Source organism: Melozone crissalis, unplaced genomic scaffold (assembly GCF_028551555.1).
Source record: "Melozone crissalis strain CALT ecotype California unplaced genomic scaffold, PUWL_Pcris_2 ptg000006l_1, whole genome shotgun sequence".
NCBI classification, from domain to species: Eukaryota; Metazoa; Chordata; class Aves; order Passeriformes; family Passerellidae; genus Melozone; species Melozone crissalis.
This window is the reverse complement of record NW_026535784.1, coordinates 24110347-24133512: the sequence shown is the minus strand read 5'-3', so window position 1 is coordinate 24133512 and position 23166 is coordinate 24110347. Positions and strand designations below refer to the sequence as shown.

The following is a 23166-nucleotide window of genomic DNA, read 5'->3' as shown; positions in this document are numbered from 1 at the left end:
GGCCGGCGATTGGCCAGAGGGGAGGGGGGAAAGGCCGCGGCGCGCGGCGATGATGTAATGGCTTTGTGCGCGCGGCGGCGGCGCCGGGGGCAGCAGCGCTTCCTGCGGCTCGCGGGGGCCGCGCGGGGCCTCCCAGACCCGGCGCGGCCCGGCCGGAGCGCGAGGGGTGAGCGGGGGCGGCGCCGCGGGCACCGGGCGGGGACACCGGCACCGGAGCGGGGCCCTGCGGGACCCCCGCGCTCCGCGGCTCCTCCGGGCGCTCCCGGGGCCTTTCACGCGCGCGGGAACCCGGCCGGCCGTGTGTCGGTCTCCGCGCGCCCCTCGCTGGGTTAGCGGGGTCCTTGGGAGCCGCTCCCGCCTCGGGAGGCCCCCGCGGCACCCCGGCGCTGCCGTGACTCTGCTCTGCCGCTCCGTTCCCTGCTGCACGCAGCCCGGGGGTCCGCAGGAACGCGCCTGCCGAGCCGCGGGGCGGGAGCGCCCGGGGAGCCGGTGTCTCCGGTATCCGTGTCACCAGTGCGCCTGGCCACCCTTGTGCGGGAAAGAGTCGCTAACGAAACCGCAGGGGTTTGGTTTCTGATGGTAATCTGAGCTCGCGGAGCCGAAATTCCTGTGGCTATGTTGTCCTGCTTTTGTGAAACCGCGAGGATAAAGTGTGGATGTAGTGCTTAAGCCTTTTTTTTTTTTCTTCAGATAAACTGAGAGTAAAACGTTACACTTTGATGCTCTGCTTTGTTTTTCTCTTAGGCTAAAAAAATAAACAGTTGAAGTTCTCTTTATGAAACCAATCCTCGGTCAAGTGTAACATTTGATGTATGGTCTCTAAAGCCCCCCACTATGCCAGCAGCTACCGTAGATCATAGCCAAAGAATCTGTGAAGTTTGGGCTTGTAACTTGGATGAAGAGATGAAGAAAATTCGTCAAGTTATACGGAAGTATAACTACGTAGCTATGGTAAGTGGGTGCTTGGTGTCTGTCTAGCAAATTACTGCAGAAATCGTGACTTCAGCTGAGGTCAGTAAATTTGCTCATCCTTTTAAATCGAAAGCCCGAGGAAGTCTTAATGTTGAATTAGTGCTGCATGAACATCTGGATCCTAATCTTTTATCTTTTTAAAAGTTAATTTTGCACACAGTACTCTTCAGCTATGATATGGTTAGATCTATATGGTTGTTGTGTGTTCAAGTTTAAATTCTGCTCTTGCAGGACACAGAATTTCCAGGAGTAGTTGCAAGGCCTATTGGAGAATTCAGAAGCAATGCAGACTATCAGTACCAACTCTTACGCTGCAATGTCGACTTGCTAAAAATAATTCAACTAGGACTGACGTTTATGAATGAGCAAGGAGAATACCCTCCAGGAACTTCAACTTGGCAATTTAATTTTAAATTTAACTTAACGTAAGTATTCAGTTCTGTGCTGCTAAACGTATGTTCCTGACTTACTGAAAATGTATAAATACTGTAGCAACTTCATTATCTATCTGAATGTAGTACTGGAATACCATAAATACTCCTGTAAGGAAAACTTCTGTCAGCCAAACGTGATTTCTTCCCTCATTTCTGTGCAGTCTGTCTTGCTGTTGGTAATTTGGTCAAAAATGCTAAGCAGTTTAAAAAAAATATGGAAGGCATTTTATACTTAGTCCAAGAGTTAGCTCTGTGTTTTCATGTTTAGCATTTCAGAGTGCTTCTGCCTTAACTTAGTTTAACTCTTACTACTTGTTATAGAAATCACATATTGTTTCTTTACATACTTTAAATGGAAAATACCAACACTTAAAAAAAAAATAATTAAAGTGACTAAAAAAGTATGTCAGATACTATCATTCTGATTTATTTTGTCTATTTTTTTGGTTAAAAAGCAAGCTGACTTTTACTGTATTGGAATAATACCGTGGACTCTATTTCAAAATGTGATTTTTATCAGTGATAAAACTTTTTAAGCATAAACCTCACTTTTTCAGGGGGATCAAAAGCTTATCTGGTGCTCTAATTATATCTTTAGCTGGTCAACAAAGTTACTTGTATCTTGGTTTTGTTTTTTGGAAGTAAGCAAAATTGGTCTGATAGATTCTCATATGTTGATTATCTACTGAATTGAATATCAGTACAAACACTTCTCACACGTTTAAACCTTGGAGTTTTTGGCAGTTGTGTTACAAGTTGAGAACTGGACAACTTTATACACATGAGTTAAACTCACAGCCTATGAAGAAGGTTTTAGAGAACAGACCTTTATTTTTTCTGCAGATGAAAAGACTTGTTTTCAAAGTAGTTGGAGTTCCTAGGAGGAAAACCTCTGCTGCCTCTCTTGATCTTTGTGCTCTTTTAAACAGGCAGTGGTGTGGATTGTCACACATCAGTTTGATCTGAGCAATGACATGCTCTGTTTAGTCTTGTGTGAATTGTCTCTTGAAGGAAAAGTAAGCACAGATTTAATGTTTTGGTATCTCTGAACTTACCTGTCCATATAAATGCTGGATGAGAGTTACCCATTTTCTTAAATAGAAAAATATACTAATACTACTAATTATGGGAGAAAAAGGAATTAATAACTTCCAGACTGTGATCTATGAAGAAGGGCCTATGCTGCACTTCATTTATTTTCTGAGCTTCAAAGATCTACTTAACGTCAAACAACTGAAAGCAAAAGTAGCCTTCCGTCTATTTGTGCCAGATGCTGCAGAGATAAGACAGTTCAGTAAGGCAAGATACAGGTAATCACCAAATTACCTTGTTGCTAGTTGATGGTGGGGGTTATAGAAAAATAGAAACTTGGTAAGTACTGCATGACAAATTCATATATATATATATATATATATATATATATATTTTTTTTTTTTTTAATATGTGGATGGACAACCTTTTTTTGTCCGTTTATAAACATCCTTTTGGGAAATGGCACTGTGCCAAATGTTCTCCTCCTAAAGCAAAACAGCTGTTTGTTGTTCCTAGAAGGTAATTTTTTGTGTGTGTGTGGTTCCAGCCAGGTCTTGTTTTAGTGTGCTTCTAAAGAGCATAAATATTTCTCTAATCATGCTCTGCACCTGATTAGTACAGAGCAGCAACTAGAATGAAACCCCCTTTTTGTTAAATGGTGCCTTTGTTTTGGATGGGTTCTTTAATGTGTTATAGATACAGACAGGTGTTGAGAAGCTGCTGCCTCAAAGCTGGAGAACCAAAGGGCAGCTGTGTGGGAGTGAGGAAAAAAGATGTAACACATCTTGAGGATATGTCTGTGTTCTAAAGAATGATGACTTGCTCTTAGGAATAAGGAATACAGATCTATGACTGAATCTAATAGTCAAGTTTGATATATTGGTTGTCTTGTCTAGGTTTTCTTGTGTTTTTGTTTTGTTGTTTTTTATTAAAATTTGAAACTGTACACTGAAGAGATTTTGTGGAGTAGTATGTTACGGACAGTAAAATGAGCTTCATTCTCTAAGTACTTACATGCTTACTTTTTTTTTCCTTCATTTAACCATTCCATGTTTTTGTAATGATGATACAGATAAAACTTAAGGGAGAAAATCAGCTCAAAAACATGAATTTCAGCATGAGGTTCTTAAAACATTGCCAAAAAAAAAAGGTGGTGTTAAAGGGAATAAACACAAAGGTAGGAGGGGTCAAAAAAGGTAGAGGAATTATTTCATCCTCTTAAATTTTAGGTCCAAAATAGGCTTTTAAAGTTAAAACAAATTGTTTAGAAAGAAATAATTTAGACAGAAAAAGTCAGGATCTCTGAATTCTAAGGTTTTGCTAAATGGAGCAAGTACTCCATTTCCAGTTTTACTGAAAAAAAAGTTCTTATGAACATGTCTAAATATTTACATAAGCTTAAATCACAAAAAACTTCTGAGAAATATTTTGTACAGAACTAATTCAGTACTGGGATCTGTATTGTATTTCTCGTATTTCTGCAATGTAATGTGTTACTGCTTCAACTGTTACATTTAATTTGTCACAATTCAAGTGATTTATACAGATATTTTACCAGATAAGTTCTACAGATGCACTTTCATCTATAGACTTGCAAAAGGGTGATTATAGGTAACTGGAAAAGGAGCAGGAGCTAATTTTTTTATGAATATGGTAAGAATGGAGGTGCTGGGAATGGTAAAATGATAATGAAGGTTAAAAAAAGTGATAATGAAGGTTAAAAATAAACTTTGAAAAATGGTTGGTTTTGTAATTAACCTAGAAGAAAATTAAATTGTTCCTAGTCTGTGGAATGAATAGCAAAAAAGAAATGTTACCTCATTGAGACTTGTAGATTTTGGAAATTTACTTTTCCTCTCTGTTTTTAGAGAAGATATGTATGCTCAGGACTCTATTGAACTGTTGACAACGTCTGGTATCCAGTTTAAAAAGCACGAAGAAGAAGGAATTGAGACACAGTACTTTGCAGAACTGCTCATGACATCAGGAGTTGTATTGTGTGAAGGAGTCAAGTGGCTTTCCTTTCATAGGTAAATTCTGCATGTGACGTGTTTGAGATTCCAACATCTGATGGGTGTTTGAGTTCTAGAACTTGGATTTCACATCCCTTGAGTTTAAATGTATGTAGCCCATATCTTGGTCGGTAAGACTGAGGAAATATTTCTGCTGTAATACCTCTAACACCATTTTGTATTAGAAGAATAGAGGGGTACTGGTGTTGAAGAATACAGGGGTTGTACTGGTGTTTTTAGCTTGGGTGTTTATTCAGTAACCAGAAAACCGTGAAGCTGGTAAACACGAAACTGCTAAACCAGCAGGTGGAGCTGTACACGTGCAAGTAATAACAGAAACATTACTAAAAGCAAACTATTTCTGAGCAGTTCTTGGGGAAATATTGTCTGTTTATAGAAGAGGATTATCAGTAAAGAGGTCTATATGGCACTCTTAAATTTGTTGTAAATCTCTTGCTAATCTGAGCAGATGAAATTACTCAGCTTGGAAGGGGATCCTTCATCAGTTTTATGTATCTATTTTACTACTTATTCCATCATCTCTCAAGTAGAAATAGAAATGCAAATGTGAAATCTCTGAGTCTGCCATAATACAAAAGATTTTTGAGTGTTAATAGGATTTAACACTTTAAAAACGTACACAGTAGTTGTTTAGCTAACTGCATGCCAGAATTTTTGCAAGCAACAGTGTCTTTAAAGGCTTATTGCTATGTAATGCCCTTGAGTTGGTGTCTTAAATGCTGCCTTCTAAGGAAGTCAGCAAGGTAAAGGAAATGAACAAGACTGTAAGCAAACCAGTCTCAGCTAAAATTTGTATCTCACGTTGTGTTGATGGATGATATGTAAATGATGAAATTAGAATAAAAAATTCTTTGTCCATAAGTATTAATAGTTGGCAAAGACAAAGTCACATGGAATTAGAGAAGTATTTATGCAATAAACAAACTTGAAAATAAGAATTATTTTGGCAAGAAATGTGTAACAGTAGTAGAAGGGTGCATGTAACATTTTTGCAGAAGTCGTGGTTTTGATTTGTTTTGTACAAAGAAGTGCTTGGCTGAGTTTCCAAAGCAGAAAGGTTTAAAAGAAAAGACAGTTAAATAAAGAAGGATCCTCTGAGCACAGTTGTCACTTCCATCTTTCACTTAACAGCTGTTTTGACTCAGGGTAAGACTCTAAAATAATCTTACTCTTGTTATCTTGTTTCTAGAGTAGCAGCTTGGGGAAGAATAATGTAACAAGAATGCTTTAAATTGGGTCAAAATAACTACAAAAGCCAAATTAGAGTTTTTTCAACGTCCTAAGCACAGTATTATGGGCTGCTATGTGTATAGTTATGATTTACACTTGACTACAGTAATATGACTGGGATGGTTCAAGAGGAGGGGGAGGCAGGTTATGCATGTAACTGTGCCTCAGCAGGGGATGCCACACAGAAGCAGCTTCAGCCTCAGACTAGTGTTTTTCCAATATTGCCTGGTGACTAAGGGCCTGGTATAAGGCATACCTGAGCAATTTCTACTCTAGGGATTCTTTCTAGAGCATAATTATATTTAATGTGTGTGTAATTCCTGACTAATGGGCTGGTCGAAGTGTAGTGCAAGCCATGTGCAATAATGCCATTTCTTACTGGTGCAGCTTATGAAGAGTTTTTGAAATGGCTTTATTAATAGAAGTCCAGTTTCATCTGTGCTAAAATGAGTTTCTGTTGTGGATTTCACTGAAAGTGTCTTTAGAAATCCTCTTAAGACTGTTGTTTAGCATATGTTTGTCAGACACTGATTATTAGAGTGTTTAAAGCTTTTTGTGCTTTTTTAGACCTTGCTGTTATTATTTTGAGCACAAAACCTTGGAGTAAGTTAAGTTCTGAGGAAACCAAAATTATGTAAAGCTGTAAATGAGCATGGGTCATATAAAATGTGCCACAAAGAATGGTGAACAGTGGTTTCTAATCACATCTTTGATTGTGATTGTGTTCTATCAGTGCAAACTGACACAGCAGGATGCTCAGTTGAAAATTTGTTCCATTGAGGCTCTCCATGCAGTAGTTCTTTAACAACTGATAAAGTTGTGCTTGGTAGTTGCTGACTTTCCTATTGCCTCTGTTACCTTAAAATGCTTAAAGTACTACTAGCTCTTAAAATTTGAGTCCCATAGTAAGTGGGAGAATTGAATTACTCCTTCCTCAGAGGATGAAGATATGATTTGGTTTTCATTTTCTAGTCTTTGATTTCCCTGAACTTTTATGCAGTTCATTTGCAAGCTCTTCGCTTCTCAAATAGTTCTCTTTGTGTGCTTTCTATCTCCACATTTGATGTAGCTGCCTTGGCATCCTGACATGTTGGCAAATCTCTGGAATGCAGTACTGTCAGATATGAGTGAAGAAATATTTGGACTGTCACCAATTCTTGTGTATTGCAACTTCATAGACAACTTCCATCAAATCTTGTGTGTGTGCGTGTTAAAATGCGTTTAAGTTAATGAGAGAGAAGGAGGAAGCCCTGAATTTGTGATTTTTTTATCACAGTCAAGAGAGCTGCGAGTGCTTGACAGTCTAGCAAGTCAGGAAGGAACAGCTCAAATGCTGATTTTGTGGATGTTCAACTGTCTGCTCAAGCTTTGAGTGTCCACTTCTGTGCAACCTCCTTTGTCTACCTTTGGAGGGTCTGTGGAAACATGCTTTTTCGAAAACAAAAACTAGATGTTCTTGGGATATTGCAAAGTTCCAAGCTAATGTGTTTCAATAATCATTTGTGTCTAAATAATTTTAGTAAAATTTAATCTGTTGGTTCATTTCTGTTAGCATCATAAAATGAACTAAAGCTTTCTCAGCTCTTGCACATTTTGATTTATTTCAGAGGTTTGGTGATTGAGTAGAATTCATTGGCTATCTGGATTCTATCTTGATAGTAAGGAAAAGAAATAGAGGCATGTTTGATGTCCACTCTTGTCTTTTTGCCTAGAGCTGTCCATGTTCAGTGAAAAAAACAAAACAAATGTTTGTAAGAGTGAGTGCTTGTGTTGTATAGCTCCACAGATTGTGGCTCGCTGTGCTAAGCAATTTCAGGTGATTATATTAGAAATGGTGCAAGGTTTTTCAGGCAAGGAAGTCTGTGTGCTTCAGGGTGTAAACCAACCACTAATCACTATTACAGGATTAGAAGAAAACTTCTTTAATGAGTACGTAATTACATAATTGCTCACCATGGACTTACTTAGCCTTCTCTTAGCATTCAGCAGTGGCCACTCAACATTTGTTTTAATGGATCTATCTTAGTCTTAAATTGGAGTGGCAGTTTTTATGTCTGTAAGCTTGGATCTGCTACAATCTCTAAGTGAAAAAAAATGTGGAATTCTCAATCAAAATTGCTATTTTTAATAGTCTGCTCCGTCTCAATATGAATAGTAAAGGAATGTTGACTTTTCTTTAAGTACTTCCTACTTTAAAGAAATTAGAAGTGTTTGAGGGCATCTATTTGCTATTATTTTATTAATACACTTTTTTTTTAAAGACAAGTCAAACATTTTTTTGAAGAGGAGTAGCACAAATATGGTTTCTTTCACTTTAATATGGCTTGTTATATTTGAATCTTGAGGATGATCAAGGAATTCATGGAGTTGATAAACTGTAGAATCTGAAGGGGTAAGTCTCCATAATCCTGAACAGTGGTTTTTTTGCATCTTTTTGAACAGCCTTTTTTGTTAGTGTGACTTTTTCTTTTCTTCTTTAGAGGGCTTTTTGCTGATATGGACTTTCCCACCACTTCCCTCCCTCTTCAAATTATCTAATAAAATTAGACTTCCAAGCTACTGTTTTGCCAAGTTTACTACAGTTTTTACTTTGTAAGAGTCAACTGAAATCCTTCTTTATCTTTGGCTCCTTTGCTCCCTGGCCAGTGTCTGTTGCTGTTGAGATGGAGGGTTGCCAGCACAGCTTCAAAGTACCAGAGGCAGTGCAGGATTTGTTCAATGTAAAATTTCTCCTTAGAGCACTGGAAACTCCCATGGGAGAGCTGCAATAATCTATAGGTATTTTATATCTTGTATTGATGGACTTGTAGCAAACAATCCATATACCCCCAGTATGTTGAAGGTTTTTCTACCCTCTGTCTTGAAACTCATAGTATAAAGATGTCAGCTAATCTTATTGTATAAAAATGGTTCACAAAGTAAACTTATTTACGTTGAATGTGCAAGCTGAAGCTTTGAGCCTGCAGATGTCACTGCTTTTTGTGGCTCCTAAATATCTGCAGGATCAGTGGTCTTAACTGATTTGTCGTTTCTATTGCTTATCTCACAGTTAAAGATCCTGACCAGTATTTACCAAATTGAAAAATTCTTGGTTTTGAGTATGACCCTTGTATAATCAGGAATGAACACAAAGTCTTAAACTGGAAATTTGGAGTCTGTGGTGGCCACCTGCTCACTTGAATCGTCCCTCACCCTATGCTAAGATTCCTTAAATAGCAAAACTGATAAAGCCTTCAGTAGAGGCAGCCTTGTGGTGTGTTTTCATCTTCTTTGTTAGTACAGGCATATTTTAAATTTATGTCAGTAAAATCTAGGAACTGATCTGGTTCAATGCAAACATGGAAGAGAAAGAAATCACTCTTCCATTTAGTTTCATGCATTAGCAGTCCTGCAAGTACAAGGGATCAGAACAGGTGAGTTTCATGGTCAGGTTATGAATTATCTGGTTTGTAATTGCTGCCCCCCTAAGAAAAAGCATAACTTGTCATCACTGCTTTTTATTATGGAGTCAGAGTTGCTTTAATACCCCATATCTGTCTTTCCTCTACTTAACCCTCTTGTTTCCTCTCATAACTATTTGTAAAAGTACGTTTCCACGTTACTGCCACACCTCATTCCTATGTCCTCTTTATTCAGTCACTCTATGGAGGAGGAAGCCTTCCCAAACTCTCTCTACCATGTGCACACTACAATACCGCCGTTTCTTCTAACAAATAAGCACTGCTTAGTTACCTTTCTGCCTCCTGCAGGCTTACATGTACACACAAACATTTTTCCAGCTTACTCTGTCATTGCCTCCAGAAAGAGTAATAGTCTACAAGCTATTAAACTTTGTAGTTGTCTGTGTGCTGATTTAATTGGAAAAGTTGAAAGACAATTCCTCCTCTTTGTTGCTGAGGGTTAGGCTTGCCTCCAGGCACAAACATGCACTGGCTCTGGAAACTCATTAATCTTTTGGATTTCAAGAACTGTAGAAGTGTTTGTCTGTCTCAATTTGGAGTGAGAAACTCCAGTCTATGTGAAAGAAATCAGCTTAGGAGTCTTTATGGTGAAAGTCCTTGTTATCAGATGAAGACCCAGCAGCCCTACCTTATTTTGGGATTTAGAGAAACTACTATAGGCAGATCTTTTTGCATCTTCACTTGGCCTCTTTCAGACTAAATTAAAATGTTTTCTCTGGAATCTGCAGTGGGGCTGTTTATATTGAAGTTTAGTTTTTTTCATAGACGTTAGTCTTTATTGCATTGGATTTAAGCAGAATATCCTGTCAATGTGCAGTGAAGTCCTGAAGGTTGTTGTTTTTCCTGTCAAAGTCCAGTGAAATCTTGAAGTGAGAAGGATGCTTCTAAGTCACTTACTTATATTGTTTTTGGTATTACTTTGCAGTGGATATGACTTTGGCTATCTAATCAAGATCCTGACAAACTCCAATTTACCTGAGGAAGAGCTGGACTTCTTTGAGATACTGCGATTGTTTTTCCCTGTCATCTATGATGTAAAATATCTTATGAAGAGTTGCAAAAATCTGAAGGTAAGTAATCTGCTAATGGTTTGGAACAAATTTTGCATTTGGAGACAGAGTATGTCATGCTTAAAAATACTTTCTCTATTTTTATTCTCTGCTTTTACTTTTATGATGCATTTTAAGCATTGTTGTCTCAAGCTTTATATATTTAATATTAAAGGTGTTATGAGAAGCCGGCAAAAGCACAAAGTCAATTTTTGTAACTGCTTACCAGTTAGAAATACCATGTTGAAGCTGTATTTACAATACTTTGTTGATAGATGATAAACCCATGTTTGGAATTAATTCTTCATTTCCTTAGCCATAAGAATTGATGGGTCTCATATGCTCTTGTTTCCTCGTTGTGCAGTCCACTAAAGAACTGCAGTCATCTAGGCTGAGGTAATTTCAAGAAGATGATGTGGAAGTGTCTTGGGAAGAGAAATGAAGTGAAGAATGTTTCAGATGGCCCAATAAACAAAGATAAACAACAACATATGTTCAGGGACAATATGTGACTTCTAGGGAAAAAAATGAACTAGAAACTAGTCTCTCATGTCAGGCCAGGGGGGCTAATTGGCTTACTCTATCAGGCATAAAGTTTGCATAGCTTGTTGGACTGGAGAATGAGTGGGAACTGGAGCTAAGCGTGTGAAGGGGAAGACAGCAAGTGAAAGAAAGATACTAAATGCGCTGTTAACAGCTTTAGTTGCCAGAGAGCTGTTAAGAGTCTGGACTGCTGCTGGAGTGAGCTGCATCACTCATCTGAGGCAATTGATGATTTGTTGCTTTTATGGAAAGTAATTCAATTCTCTAGGATTTCTTAATGAAAACCTGCAGTAAGAAGAGAACACATCACATCAAATCCTAAGGAATGGCTTGCCAGTTCATTGTGCTGAACTACTGATCTGTGTGCTGTTTATAGTCTTGTGTTTCTTTCTGAGATGAACTAGCAGTATGTCACTTGGAGTAGTAGCCTAGTTTTGTGGAAAGTAAATTGTGTTAATCCTTTGTTAATCAAATTAATGTTGAAAATGTAGATCACCCTTCCAGTTAGTAAGAAAAGTATACTTACCTGTGTTCCTATACAATTGTTACTGGTATAATCATCTGGGCAAATGGCTGTGTATTAGGGAACATCTTAGAAACACTTCTTCTCCAAAGAGGCCAGGAGTAAAAATTAAATGCTCCTAAATTTCAGGAGTCTTAAATGAGGGGTGGGGGCAACTCACCCTACAAAGTCTTCACTTTCACACTCCCAGTGAAGCATAGCAGAGCATCTGGTGCCTGTCTGGTGACACACTTTGCAAGAACAGAATGTATATTCCAAATTTAGTGATATGGAAAAGGTGACAAATTGATGTTCCTTGTTACCATTCAGAGGTGACATTCCCAGTGGGCTTGGGAAAGAGGGTATTGTAGTTTCTCGCAGAATTAAGGCATAGTTGTGTGTAACCTGCATTGTTTAGAGACACTAAGATTTTTTTAGAAGACGAGAAAAACCTTCACAGGTCTTATTTTGGCAAACCATAAGAACAAGGGTGGTTTTTTTTTTCAGAGCTGAATATGTAGGTCAGCTTTCCTGCAGTAAATTTTGATCCACTCACCTAATCTGCAGACTGATAGTGACAGCAGGGAAAGGGAAATAGACTATCTTTACCCTCCAAATTTACCAGTGATGAAATGATGGTGGACTTGAACTGTACTGAGAGAAGCTACCTGAAACAAATCACTAAACATTTAGTGTTGTCACTCTGAAAATGCTTGTGCTGTCTCCTAATGTGTGTCACCTTTGATCGTTATTAAATTGCAGTGAATTGAACAGCTGTGCAGTTGTCTTTTATTGACTTGTCTAAGTTATTTTTTGTATGTCACTGATCTGCTGGAGGTCCCCACTCTCTGCCCCCACACACTCAAAAAAGATTCTTGGCGTTGGAAAGAGAAATAGGCTTCAGAACTGGAAATCTGTTTGCTTTTTTTTGTGGAGTTAAGTACTCTGTGAATTTACAGTCTGTTATTATGACTTGGCATGCAGATTGAGAGTTGACTTGTATTAGAAGTTAAAGTCTTGCTTACAGTCTAAAAGGCTTTTTATTTAGACAATTACAAACCTTTTGATAGTAGTGGCAATCCTAAGTAATTTAAATTGGTAGACCTTGTTGGATACTTGCTATTAATTCAGGGTTTTTTACAGAACAGTGAGATCTGTGACTGTGTAGTGAAATGAGAATTTGATGTAGATTTGCTGTTGACCATCGTGGTGTGATTATGTAAATTATTTTGTGGCCTTTTTCTTGGAAGCTTGACATTCTGAAAATTTGGGAAGAATTTGTCCTTTTCCAAGAGTGAAGCATACCTATGTGGAGTGCAGAATTCTGAAAGAGAATCTGAGTAGTCTCATAATTTTTTGTTCTGCTTCCATTCAGGACAGGGTGGATTTTTGCCCGCAGGATGGGGCATGGCTAGGACATGGAAGTTATTCTGTGACACCTCACATCATTTTCTGGGCATGGGGGAAGGGCTTGCTTCCAGGTCAGGGTAGTGTGGTGGAGGGACCAATCATTGTTTCTGTTTGTGTTTCTGTTGGTGAGCAATGTTTCTCTTCTTGCCCACTCTGTCATTAATATTGTTGCTATTTCTGTTTGATTTCTTGTCTCACTGCTGTTTTCTACTAAATGGCTCACATCTCAACCTGTGATCTTCACTTTTTGTGCCTCCAGTTCTCCTCTCCAATCTGCCACAGGAAAGGGCGGGGATAGGAGTGAGTGAGTGTAGTTTGAAGTGGTTTTAGTGGAAACACTAACTTGCAGAATACTGTTCCTAAACCATGACAGCCTTACTTGGCACGCAGTGTGGGGCATGAAGGAATGAGATCTGATCAGAGTGGATTGGAAACAAATTCCATCTAAGCATTTGTCCCATTAGATTCAGAGCCAGTGGTCTCAATGTTGCTTGGTCTGTTTGTGTGAGTGTGTTACCTACGCCTGTTTATGTTTCTGTAGATGTACTATGTGCCCATGAGGATGTTCTTTTTCAGATCAGGATTGCTTTGTTGATGTATGTTGGTTGTATGAACCGGAATCATGTTTATAACATGATAACATCAAGGGCAATGAGGATCATTTGCGATATTCAGTGTATTCAGTGCTACTCTCCTACCCTTACTTTGGGCGCTACCTCTGGGAGTCCATTCCTAATCATACCTAGTCTGTGGAGAGAACACAGGAGGATAGCTTTCCCCAGCTTTTCAGTACCCTTTTCTCCTTCAGGCCTGTCAGAATAGCTTTTGAGAATTTGTAATTTCCTTTTGATGTTAAGGAAAACATGTTCTTGCTCCTGTGTCAGCTTTGTCTCAGTCTACATGGTCTACACCATGTTTTGAGTCAGTACAGTCAACACTGTGTCTAGAATCAGGACAAAGATTTCTAGGAAGGTTAATCTGTCTGAGGGAGGATAGTCATGAGTAGCATGGAATGTGGGATAAAATGGACCATTGTTGGGGAAAATTCTCTCCTCCAATGTTTTGAGAGTATCACTACAGGACCTTGATAAAGTGACAGAATATTTGCAAGAATGCAGCTCCATAAAGAATCAACTTACTGAAGTGTGCTGGGCCCTGGCTGCTCTTTACTGGACACAGTCCAGTGCTGGACAGAACCGTTAGGGGAAGAGGAAGAAAGCAGATCAACAGGTGGTGTGACCACTCAAACTGCAGCTGAACTGGAAGAATAACTCATGCCAGTAACAGTCATACCTACACAGAAGAAGAAATCTCAGGACTGAATCACTTTGCATAGTCAGGGATAAAGAGGAAGTAGAGCTCTCACAAAAGGAGGAAGAGGCAGGACCAGAGATAATCCCTCAATTCCTATCTCTGTGTGAGGTAGGTGAAAAAATTCCAGCCACCAGTCATGAAAGCCCTGGATGAGCTGGCTGAAATGCTGAAGTATCATGGCACACAATATGAAACTGGCATCCTCATGGGGATTCAGGAAGAGGACAAAGAAACTCTCACCCTCTGGAGGTGACTCCTGGCAAGTGTGAGAGAAGGGTATTCTCTCATGGATGATCCAGTGGTGTGCCCAACCAGATGCAACGCATGGAGAAAGATACCTGAGAGAATTAGGTGTGCTGGAGGTGATATGTAAGGATTCAAATAACAGGAAGTCTCCTGTAGATCCAGATAAGGTCCATTGTACGCAATCCATGTGGCAGAAGTTTGTATGGAGCACACCATTGTCATTCACCAGCTCCTTGGCATTGATGTCAATGAAAGGATGAGAAAAAGCAGTCCATCAGGTGACAGACTCCAGTAATAGGAAGATCATCTCTTTTCCTCCTTACCAGCCTGCTCCTTGGTGTCAAAAGACTGTCCAGACAGATTCAAAAGACTTGAGAAAACTGGAGAGATGTCCCATGCCCCACCAGTATGGACCAGAGTCTCCGCTATTGAGGCATACAGAGACTCTGTGTATCCTTGACATAGATTACTGCAGGACCCAGAAGGGCATCATTGGGCTTTTGGGATAACTACAGTGGAGACAGAGGAAATTAGACAGCTGAATAACTTGTCTCCTTTCTCAGAGGACCCTTCTGCTTTGGGACTGCTGAGGGTCAAAGAACAGCAGGTACCAATCTCTACCACAGCAATGCACTGTCAACAAAACTGCACGGACCAGGTACTCCATGACCTCCATCCATGAGATGATTCGTGAACTAGAGAGCCAGGGAGTGGTCAGCAAGATGTGCTCACCCTTTAAAAATCCTATATGGCCCATTGACAGTGGACTGTCATGGCCTGAATGAAGTCACACCACCACTATGTGTCGCTATACCAGATATGCTAGAACTTCAGTATGAACTGGAGTCCAAGGCAGCAAAGTGGTACCACCACTGATATTGCTAATGCATTTTTTTCCCATTCCTTTGGCAGCAGAGTGCAGGCCACAGTTTACCTTCACCTGGAGGAACATCCAGTACACCTGGGACCTACTGCCCCAGTAGTGGGAACAAAGCCCCCATCATTTGCCATGGACCGATCCAGACTGCAGTGGAAAAGGAGGAGGCTCCAGAAGACTTGCAGTACATAGATGATGTTGTTGTATGGAGGAACATGGCAGGGGAGGTTTTTGAGAAAGGGGAGAGAATAATCCAGATCGTCCTGAAGGCTGGTTTTGCCATAAAGCAAATTCAGGTCAAGGGATCTACCAGGATGTTCAGATTTTAGGAGGAAAATGGCAAGATGGATGTTGTTAGATTCCACTTGATGTGGTCAACAACGTAGCAGCTAGATCCCCACCAACCAGTAAGAAAGGAACACAGGCTTTCCTAGGTGCTGTGGGTTTTTGGAGGATGCATATCTCAGATTACAATCAAATTATAAATCCTATCTATCAAGTGACCCAGGAAAAGAATGATTTAAAGTGGGGTCCTGAACAACAACAAGCTTTTGAACAGATCAGATGAGAGATTGTTCATCCAGTAGCCCTTGGGCCAGTCTGGTGGCAAGATGTGGAGTTAGGAGCTCTTCATGGCTGCTGGGGAGAATGGCCTTCCTGGAGCCTCTGTGAGAGGCTTCCTGGAGAGACTTGAGGCTGACCTGGGTTCTGGAGTTGGGGGTGCAAAGGATCTGAGGCCTGCTATGCCCCAGTTGAAGAAGAGATTCTGGTATTTATGGAGGGATTTGAGCTGCCTCAGAAGCGATTGGCACCCAAGCACAGCTCCTTTTGGCACTCCAACTACCAGTGCTGGTCTGGGTGTTTGAAGGAAAGCCCCTTTCACACATCATGCCACTGTTGTGTGGAGTAAGTGGATGTGCTGATTTCAAAAATAGCCTCAGAGACACCTGGGCCAGAGAGCACGGTATGAAGTGGGTGTATCATACTCCCTGTCATGCACCAGCCTCTGGGAAAATTAGATGGTACAATGGACTGTTAAAAACATTGAAAGGAATCGCTGGAGAACTTTCTAACAGTGGTTCTACATTAAGCAGAGGCCATCTCCTTAAATGTTAACACCAGTGAACACCTTCTTTTGAGGTTCCACCAACTGAGCTGGCCTTGCCCAATCAAAGCCTCCACATACCACAGAAGGGGATAAATCCCCATTGTGCATATGAGCAACATGTTAGGGAAGTCAGTTTGGATTAGTTCTGCCTCAAGCAAAGGCAAACCCATCTGTGAGATTGTTTTTACTCAAAGACCTGGGTACACATTCCCCACAAAGGGGTGGGGAAATGGTAATGTGTACTTCAAGGGGATTTGATTTTTGGGTAAGAACAGTTTGCAATGTTGAATTGTATAATACTGGTTGCTGATTGCCACTGCCTCTGCATGCCATAACTACTGTGGCTAGCAAGTATGGAGTGGTCCATGTAATACTACTCATGAGCTCCTAATGCAGCTTGCAATGAGCTGGCAGCACACCAGCCCTCCTTCCCTGGAAGGCATCGAGGATAAATAAAAGCCGCAGTAATGGACTAAATTAACAGACATCTCAGAGGGAAGCTGTACTTGTGTGTGTGTATGTATGTGTATTGTTGGATCTTACAAGATTTGGACATGACATAGATAGTATAGAATAAGAAATGGATAATGTCCTGGTTCCAGCCAGGGCAGGGTGAATTTTTGCAGTAGCCAGGCTGGGTTATGGAGGTTGTTAACATGGAGGTTATTCTTTGACACCTCACATAATTTTCTGGACATGGGGAAAGGGCTCACTTCTGGGTCAGAATAGTATGATGGACCCAAACATGTTGCCATAAAATTCTCAGGAATTTTCATAATGTTTGATCTGATTTTCAATTTGGACTCCTTTGTAGCTTCATGAGTTTTAATTTTGACTGCCTCTTACTGCTTCACTTCCTGTATGTGAAGCAGGTCAAGAGTGTATGGGAAGGTGAACTCTAGGCATTCTTGTTTAAAAGCATTGTCTTTGTGCAACATTTTTGCCTTTCAGTGCTTATGGCAGCACTAAAGGTTCTGTCTTTTTTTTTCTTTTTAATCTCTCCAGATCTTTAAGAATGTGCATGTGCCTAAGTTTGCCAGTAGCTTTATAGCTTACTGAATTAAAACAAGTCTTTGTACAATCATGTGCTCACAGCATTAAAATATTGCAGTTACAGTATTACATGTCTGTCCTTCAGCTGATCAGTGTTATCTATGTAAAACTAAACCAAATTTTGACAGCTTTGCTCTCACACGTAGAAGCTATTACTGTTTTGGAGAGGACACTAAAATGATGTTTATTTAGTCACTTTGCAGTTAAGGGGATAATTTTTCACATAAGCTTATTGAAAAGAAAATTTCCTTCAAAACTGGAAAAGTTTTACCTTTTAGAGAAGATAGATTTGCAGTTTTGGTGTGTTCTCTGCAGCCTTGTAGTCTGTCCTTTTAAAGTATTGTATCAACAGTCACCTTAAAGGAATTGTTAAGTAATGACATCTGGTTACTGGAGAAACTGGAACATAAGGAGTACTAGTTTTGTTGGTTGCAAATACTGCTTCATTTAGTCAATACTAACAGACAATATTAATACTGTTTGATAGGGAAACTTTGATTCTTCTTGTATGCATTTATCTAGTATAATGTCTGTTTCAGCTACTGTGCAGATATTAAAATATGTCCGAGGTTGTATGGCCTGTGTAACATATTTTCCCAAATATAGCTGTTTTGTGTTCTAATTTAACAAAAATGTTTTGTTTTCCAGGGTGGGTTACAAGAAGTGGCTGAGCAGTTAGAGCTGGAAAGGATAGGACCACAGCATCAGGCAGGATCCGATTCTTTACTCACAGGAATGGCCTTTTTCAAAATGAGAGAAGTAGGTGGACATACTGTTTTTATTTCCATTGTAGTAATGGGTTGTGGTAGTCACATGGAATTGCTGATCCTGATAAGTCTGTTATTTTAAGGAGGTCTCTGAAGGGCTTCAGGGGTCAATCCTTTCTTGACAAAAGTGACACCACCTGTATTTTTCCCTGAGTAAGTGTGAACCAGCCTTACTGACTCTTTGCTTTGCTGCTGTGAGTGAATATTTCTTCCCAATTCCAGCCTAGGCCTGACTTCTGGATTTTTTCTGAAGTTTTGTTTTGGGGTATTTTTTCCTCACCTGTTTTGCAGGGTGCCTTTTTTAGGTGACTGCTGTAGTGATTTATGAACTGCTGAAGCCAGACTCCTTTTTGGGTGACTGTACTCAAGTCAAATTTTTTTTTTAGAGCTTTTGCTCAGTGTAACATCCAGCTGATGTGTACTGCTGCTTGTGGCAGGTTGAGAGGTGGGGAAGGAGCCCCACCTTGATGAACCACTTCTAGCTAAACTTTCAGGCTAGAAGTATATTAAATTATGACTTCCAGTCTGCTTTGGAGAATTTCTATGCATTTCTTTCTCCTTGCCACTGAGTGAAGCTCAGTTTAACTAAGGTTCTAAAGGTCAGTTAATTCAAGGTTACAGCAAAGACAGTCAGGTCTTACAGGCTTCACATTTCCTTGCTACTTGTCTGCATACAACAGGAAAACATTAGGATGTTTTCTAAAACATTAGGATGTTCTGCTAAAACATTAGCAGAGCAATGAAATGTCGAACAGGCCTCTTCTGGAAAGCAGTTGCACTGAACAAATGCCAGTGCATCAGAACATGGCATTCTTCCAGCAATTCAGTGTCATTTACCATGTCAAAACAGATGGCAATATCAAACCTCATCATTTAATCATGTTAAGTACTATATGCTGAAGTCTACCTTCTGGGATCCAGCCTTCTGTATGAAGGAGAAAATGACCACGAGATTGTGACAAATATTAGTGACACAGCAGCTGAATAATAAAGAATGATGGTTTGGGCTGGTTTGCTCATCCTAGCACTCCGTTCTGCTTCTGCTGGACCTGTTGCAGTTGTCAGGCAGGTCATGGGCTGCAGATGCAATAAAAAGGACTATGTTTCTGGTATGATCCAAGGCCAGTGCAGCTACCTGCTGTCTGCCTAATATTGTGAAACTTCACTCTTGAATTTGAAGATCCAAAGCAAACAAAGGGAAGCATACAATAATCATGCTTAAGATACAGCCTTTCAAGTTAGTTTTCTAGAGTGAAGGTCCAAACCCATGATAGTTTCTTTAATGAGATGCAGTTTGTGTTAATGGCAAACTAGCTGGTTGAATTTATTTACTAAAAGCTTTTACCAGAAGTAGAAATCTCTGAGGGTTTTTTAGTGCAACACACTTGCTTAATTAAGCCAACAGACATGGACTGATAATGAATATTTTCCCCAGTACTTAAATACTCTTTGCAAATACAGCATTTCTGAATAAGAATACAGTACTAAGCATAGAGAAATAAATTTAATGTAGATTTTTAAAGCTTTTCAGCAGAGTTCAGTGTTTAAAAATGTATTTCTGAGTAAAAAGACTTCACTTTATAGTGCTTTTTGAGGCACAGAATTTTGTTACTGATTGCTGTGACAGAGATGCAACTTGCTTGCTGGGTCTTGGAGTGCCAGCCAAAAAAGTTACTGATCCTTTTCTTTCCATCAGGAGTACTTAAATAATGGTACTGCAAGAGTAGAGTTGTTATTTTGGGCTCTTCCTACCTGTTTTATTTCACTAAGAACTGCTGGGGCTGCAAAGCTTAATTAAAGTCTCTGATTCCTACAGTACAGAATTTTCCATCCTGACTGTGCTGCTAAAAGCAAAGCTTGAAGGGAGAAGTTTTGACCTGTGTGGTGTATACAGGTCTGCATGTGTAGATTGTGTATTGCATCCGTTCTGTCCCTGCATATTTCTGCCTGTCTTAGATTTCTGGTATTGATGATGGATATGGGAATGGGAACCACTGGAGTGTCCAGGATTGCTTTAAAGGTTTTAGGGTGAAAAATGTTTGTGTATGTGTGTCTTATTATTTTGACAAGATAATTTGTGATTTTCTGCTTGAAAACCTGTCTGAAAGGCAGAGTATCAGAATATCATGGGCTTTAGTTTGTCTTCCACTGAAAGGTTCCATTTGTAATTTAGACTTGTAATATGTAAATGCAGTCTTGGTACAAAATTTTGCTCTTCCTCATTAAATTAAGTCTCCCTCTGTGAGGAGCTGAAAATGCATCTTTCTGCATTTCTCTAAACTGGTTTTGTGCTCATCTTCCCCACCCCCAAACCTATATAATACAAATCAGCATATCTCTATTCCAAGACAGAGTATGATGAAAACTCCACACTGAGGGGAGGTAAGGGAATGGGCACTGATGATGGATGCTAAGCATATGCTTGTTGTAAGAAGCACCACAGAAATCAGATGGAGAAATGTCTTTGTTGCTCTTGCAGATATGTGAGTGATGATTAATAATACAGAATTGTGAAAACATTGCATTTGGCCATTTAATTGGGAGAGGTGCACAGGAAAATTGATTGTGTTTCTTGACAGATTTAAATAATTGTGTCATATAGCACATTGTGATAATGTGTTGAGATTAAGTGTCTTATTATACTAATTATATAATTTTTTGCACCTTGGGATTTGATATTTAAAAAGAAAGTAATTTTAAAGCCTTTCTACAGTTCTGTTGAAACAGAACCTTTTCTTTTGCAGTAATTCATGTCTCTTCACTTTTTAGATGTTCTTTGAAGATCACATTGACGATGCCAAATATTGTGGCCACTTATATGGTCTTGGTTCGGGGTCATCTTATGTACAGAATGGCACAGGAAACGCTTATGAAGAAGAAGCCAACAAACAGTCATGACATGAAATGAAAGGCCGTCTTTTTGACCTCCACATGCTTGTATATAGGTTTTATCTCTGGTTGAACCCCTTGGACAATTAAGGCTTTTTTCCCCCCTTTCTCAGCACACTTTCTTTTCTGCCTTTATATGTACTAAACTTGACTGTTCCTATCACAGATTTTGATCTTAATATTGATACGTAAAATTTTCTGGGTTACATTTTGGCCTCTTAACAAGCCCATTTGTAAAGAAGCATGTATAGGATCAGTGTGGCAGAGAGAAGGGGAAAGTTGAATCATAATGAATATTCTGGTAAACTTGCCTACATCGTTCTTCCAGTTTTTTGTTTTCCCCTCCCTTCTTTAAATTAATTGGCTCTGATTATAACTAACTTCCCCCTTCATGTCTGTTCTTTCCAGTATGCAGGCGTTTTAGCTATTCAAGATTGTGGACCATCAGATTTGCACTTTAGAGAGCGACTCTGACTCAGATCCTCTGTTTTATTTGAAGTTTGTTTTGGTTTTTTCTTTTGCCCTCAGCTAGAAAACAATCATCTGCCAAGTTCAGCAGCTTCAAGCTGTATTTTCTTGGTATCTCAACCCACACAACGGGACTTATTTGCTGCATAATCTCTGTTTGTTCAAGCAAAACAAACTACTGAAATCATAGTAATTGCTCTTACTTTACTAGTGTTTGGTCATCTTCCAACAAATACTGCACATGTCAACTGCTGGTTGGCCTGCTGCTTTAAAACTGCTCTGTGATGGGGGAAAGAGGCTTGAAAAAACAGCTTTACACCCTTCAGGAGAAGAACAGCTATGACTTTAGCCTTTTTGCCATTAAGCTGAGAGTTGAATGATAATGGAAAAGTAGGAGTCTTGTAATGGCACATTTCCCTTGATTAACCTCATGACTTTTATCCTAGTAATGTACACCTCAGATATTTTTTATGAAGTCATATTTATTATGTACTTGATTTCATGATTTTTGTAAGTCAGTTTAGTTGAAGACAAACCCCAAAGATCTGAAAAATACTATTTAATTGAATTATTGAATTAGAAGGACAATTAAATCATGCCTTTTTGTAGTTGTTACAAAGACAGATGTTAAAGAGATTTGTTGTAAGACAACAAAATATAAATAACTTCCAGCTAATAAAGTTACCTGAGGAGTGTAATGCTAGTTTATTTTTGAGTATATCTTACAATATATTTTAGATATATTGTTTTCAAGGACCCTAAAGTATGTTCTTAACTCTGCATAGCATGTGTACAGAGCAGTTGTGCAGGAAGGATTTTTGGTATTGAATAGCTAACTAGTAGCCTGGAATGACGGAATGCGTGACATTGTGTGTCTGTGCGTGTGCGCGCGTATGTGTGCCTGACACGGAAATCAATGGCAGAAAAATCTCCACATGTTCGCCAATTACTCTGTTTTATCTTGTACTGAAAAGCAAAAAATCAAACTCCTTTTTCTCATTGAATTATGATGATGTAACTGGGCGGTCCTTTTTAAACAAGTAATTTGCATAACAGAGGGTATTTGTTTTTAAAGCTTTTGTAAATAAAGGCCTAAGAAATGTTTTCTTACATAACAACAGACTGGTGGTTTTGTTGCAAAATTTTTCCTGCAATGTCATTATTTGGTCAGTTCAGCTCTATTTTGTTAGGCATGATAGTTCTTTTCTACATGCTGACATAGAGGAATCTAACTCACTGCTCCCTGACTGATTTCACATTCAGAGCAGAATTGTGTTCATGGGTTTTCAGTCATTTAATTCCTACTGTCCTGAGTTGGAACAGGGGTGATTGCAGTTTACTTCTGAGGCATCCTAATCCCATTAGTGCTTTTATACCATTATGCATTAGATGATGGTGACTTGTTTTAACTTCAGTTGTCTTTGGCTTTAATATTGTGATAGTGAAAGCAGGATGAATTCTTACTGTGGCCTCCAGGGTTTGCATAGATGTGGCATGAAGAGCCCCTGAAGTTTGATGCATTTGCTTTAAAGTAGTAGCTTTGCCTAAAGCATATGGATACAGCTATCTGGTTAACTTCAGCAGAATGACTCTTCGAAGGACTTTAATGGGTTTTTGTTTTGAAGTTGGTTTTTAATCGAGGATCAAAGGAAGTTTTTAGAGCCTTCTGAATGTGTGCCTACAGTAAAAGTTCTAGTGCCGATGGGGATTTGCTTTTGAAGTAACTGCTGAGCATCCCATATGCTGTGCTGTGCTTTTCTTTGCTTCCTGTCGTAGAA

At 39.4% G+C, this 23166-nt stretch overlaps 1 protein-coding gene across 1 annotated transcript; it reads left to right on the top strand.

The window, feature by feature from the left end:
• The first annotated feature begins 82 nt into the window (after nt 1–82).
• On the top strand, nt 83–22086 carry CNOT7 (CCR4-NOT transcription complex subunit 7). Its single transcript, XM_054295686.1, has 7 exons — nt 83–166; nt 745–951; nt 1204–1397; nt 4307–4468; nt 10088–10232; nt 17913–18023; nt 20801–22086. The coding sequence occupies exons 2-7, from the start codon at nt 835–837 to the stop codon at nt 20927–20929; spliced, it is 858 nt and encodes a 285-aa protein (XP_054151661.1). The 5' UTR covers nt 83–166; nt 745–834; the 3' UTR covers nt 20930–22086.
• The last annotated feature ends 1080 nt before the right edge of the window (nt 22087–23166 follow it).

Coding starts and splice junctions, on each gene's coding strand:
- CNOT7 (XM_054295686.1), top strand. CDS start 835: ATGCCAGCAGCTACCGTAGATCATAGCCAAAGAATCTGTGAAGTTTGG. Junction 952..1,203: donor AGTATAACTACGTAGCTATG/GTAAGTGGGTGC, acceptor CTGCTCTTGCAG/GACACAGAATTTCCAGGAGT. Junction 10,233..17,912: donor AGAGTTGCAAAAATCTGAAG/GTAAGTAATCTG, acceptor TTTGTTTTCCAG/GGTGGGTTACAAGAAGTGGC.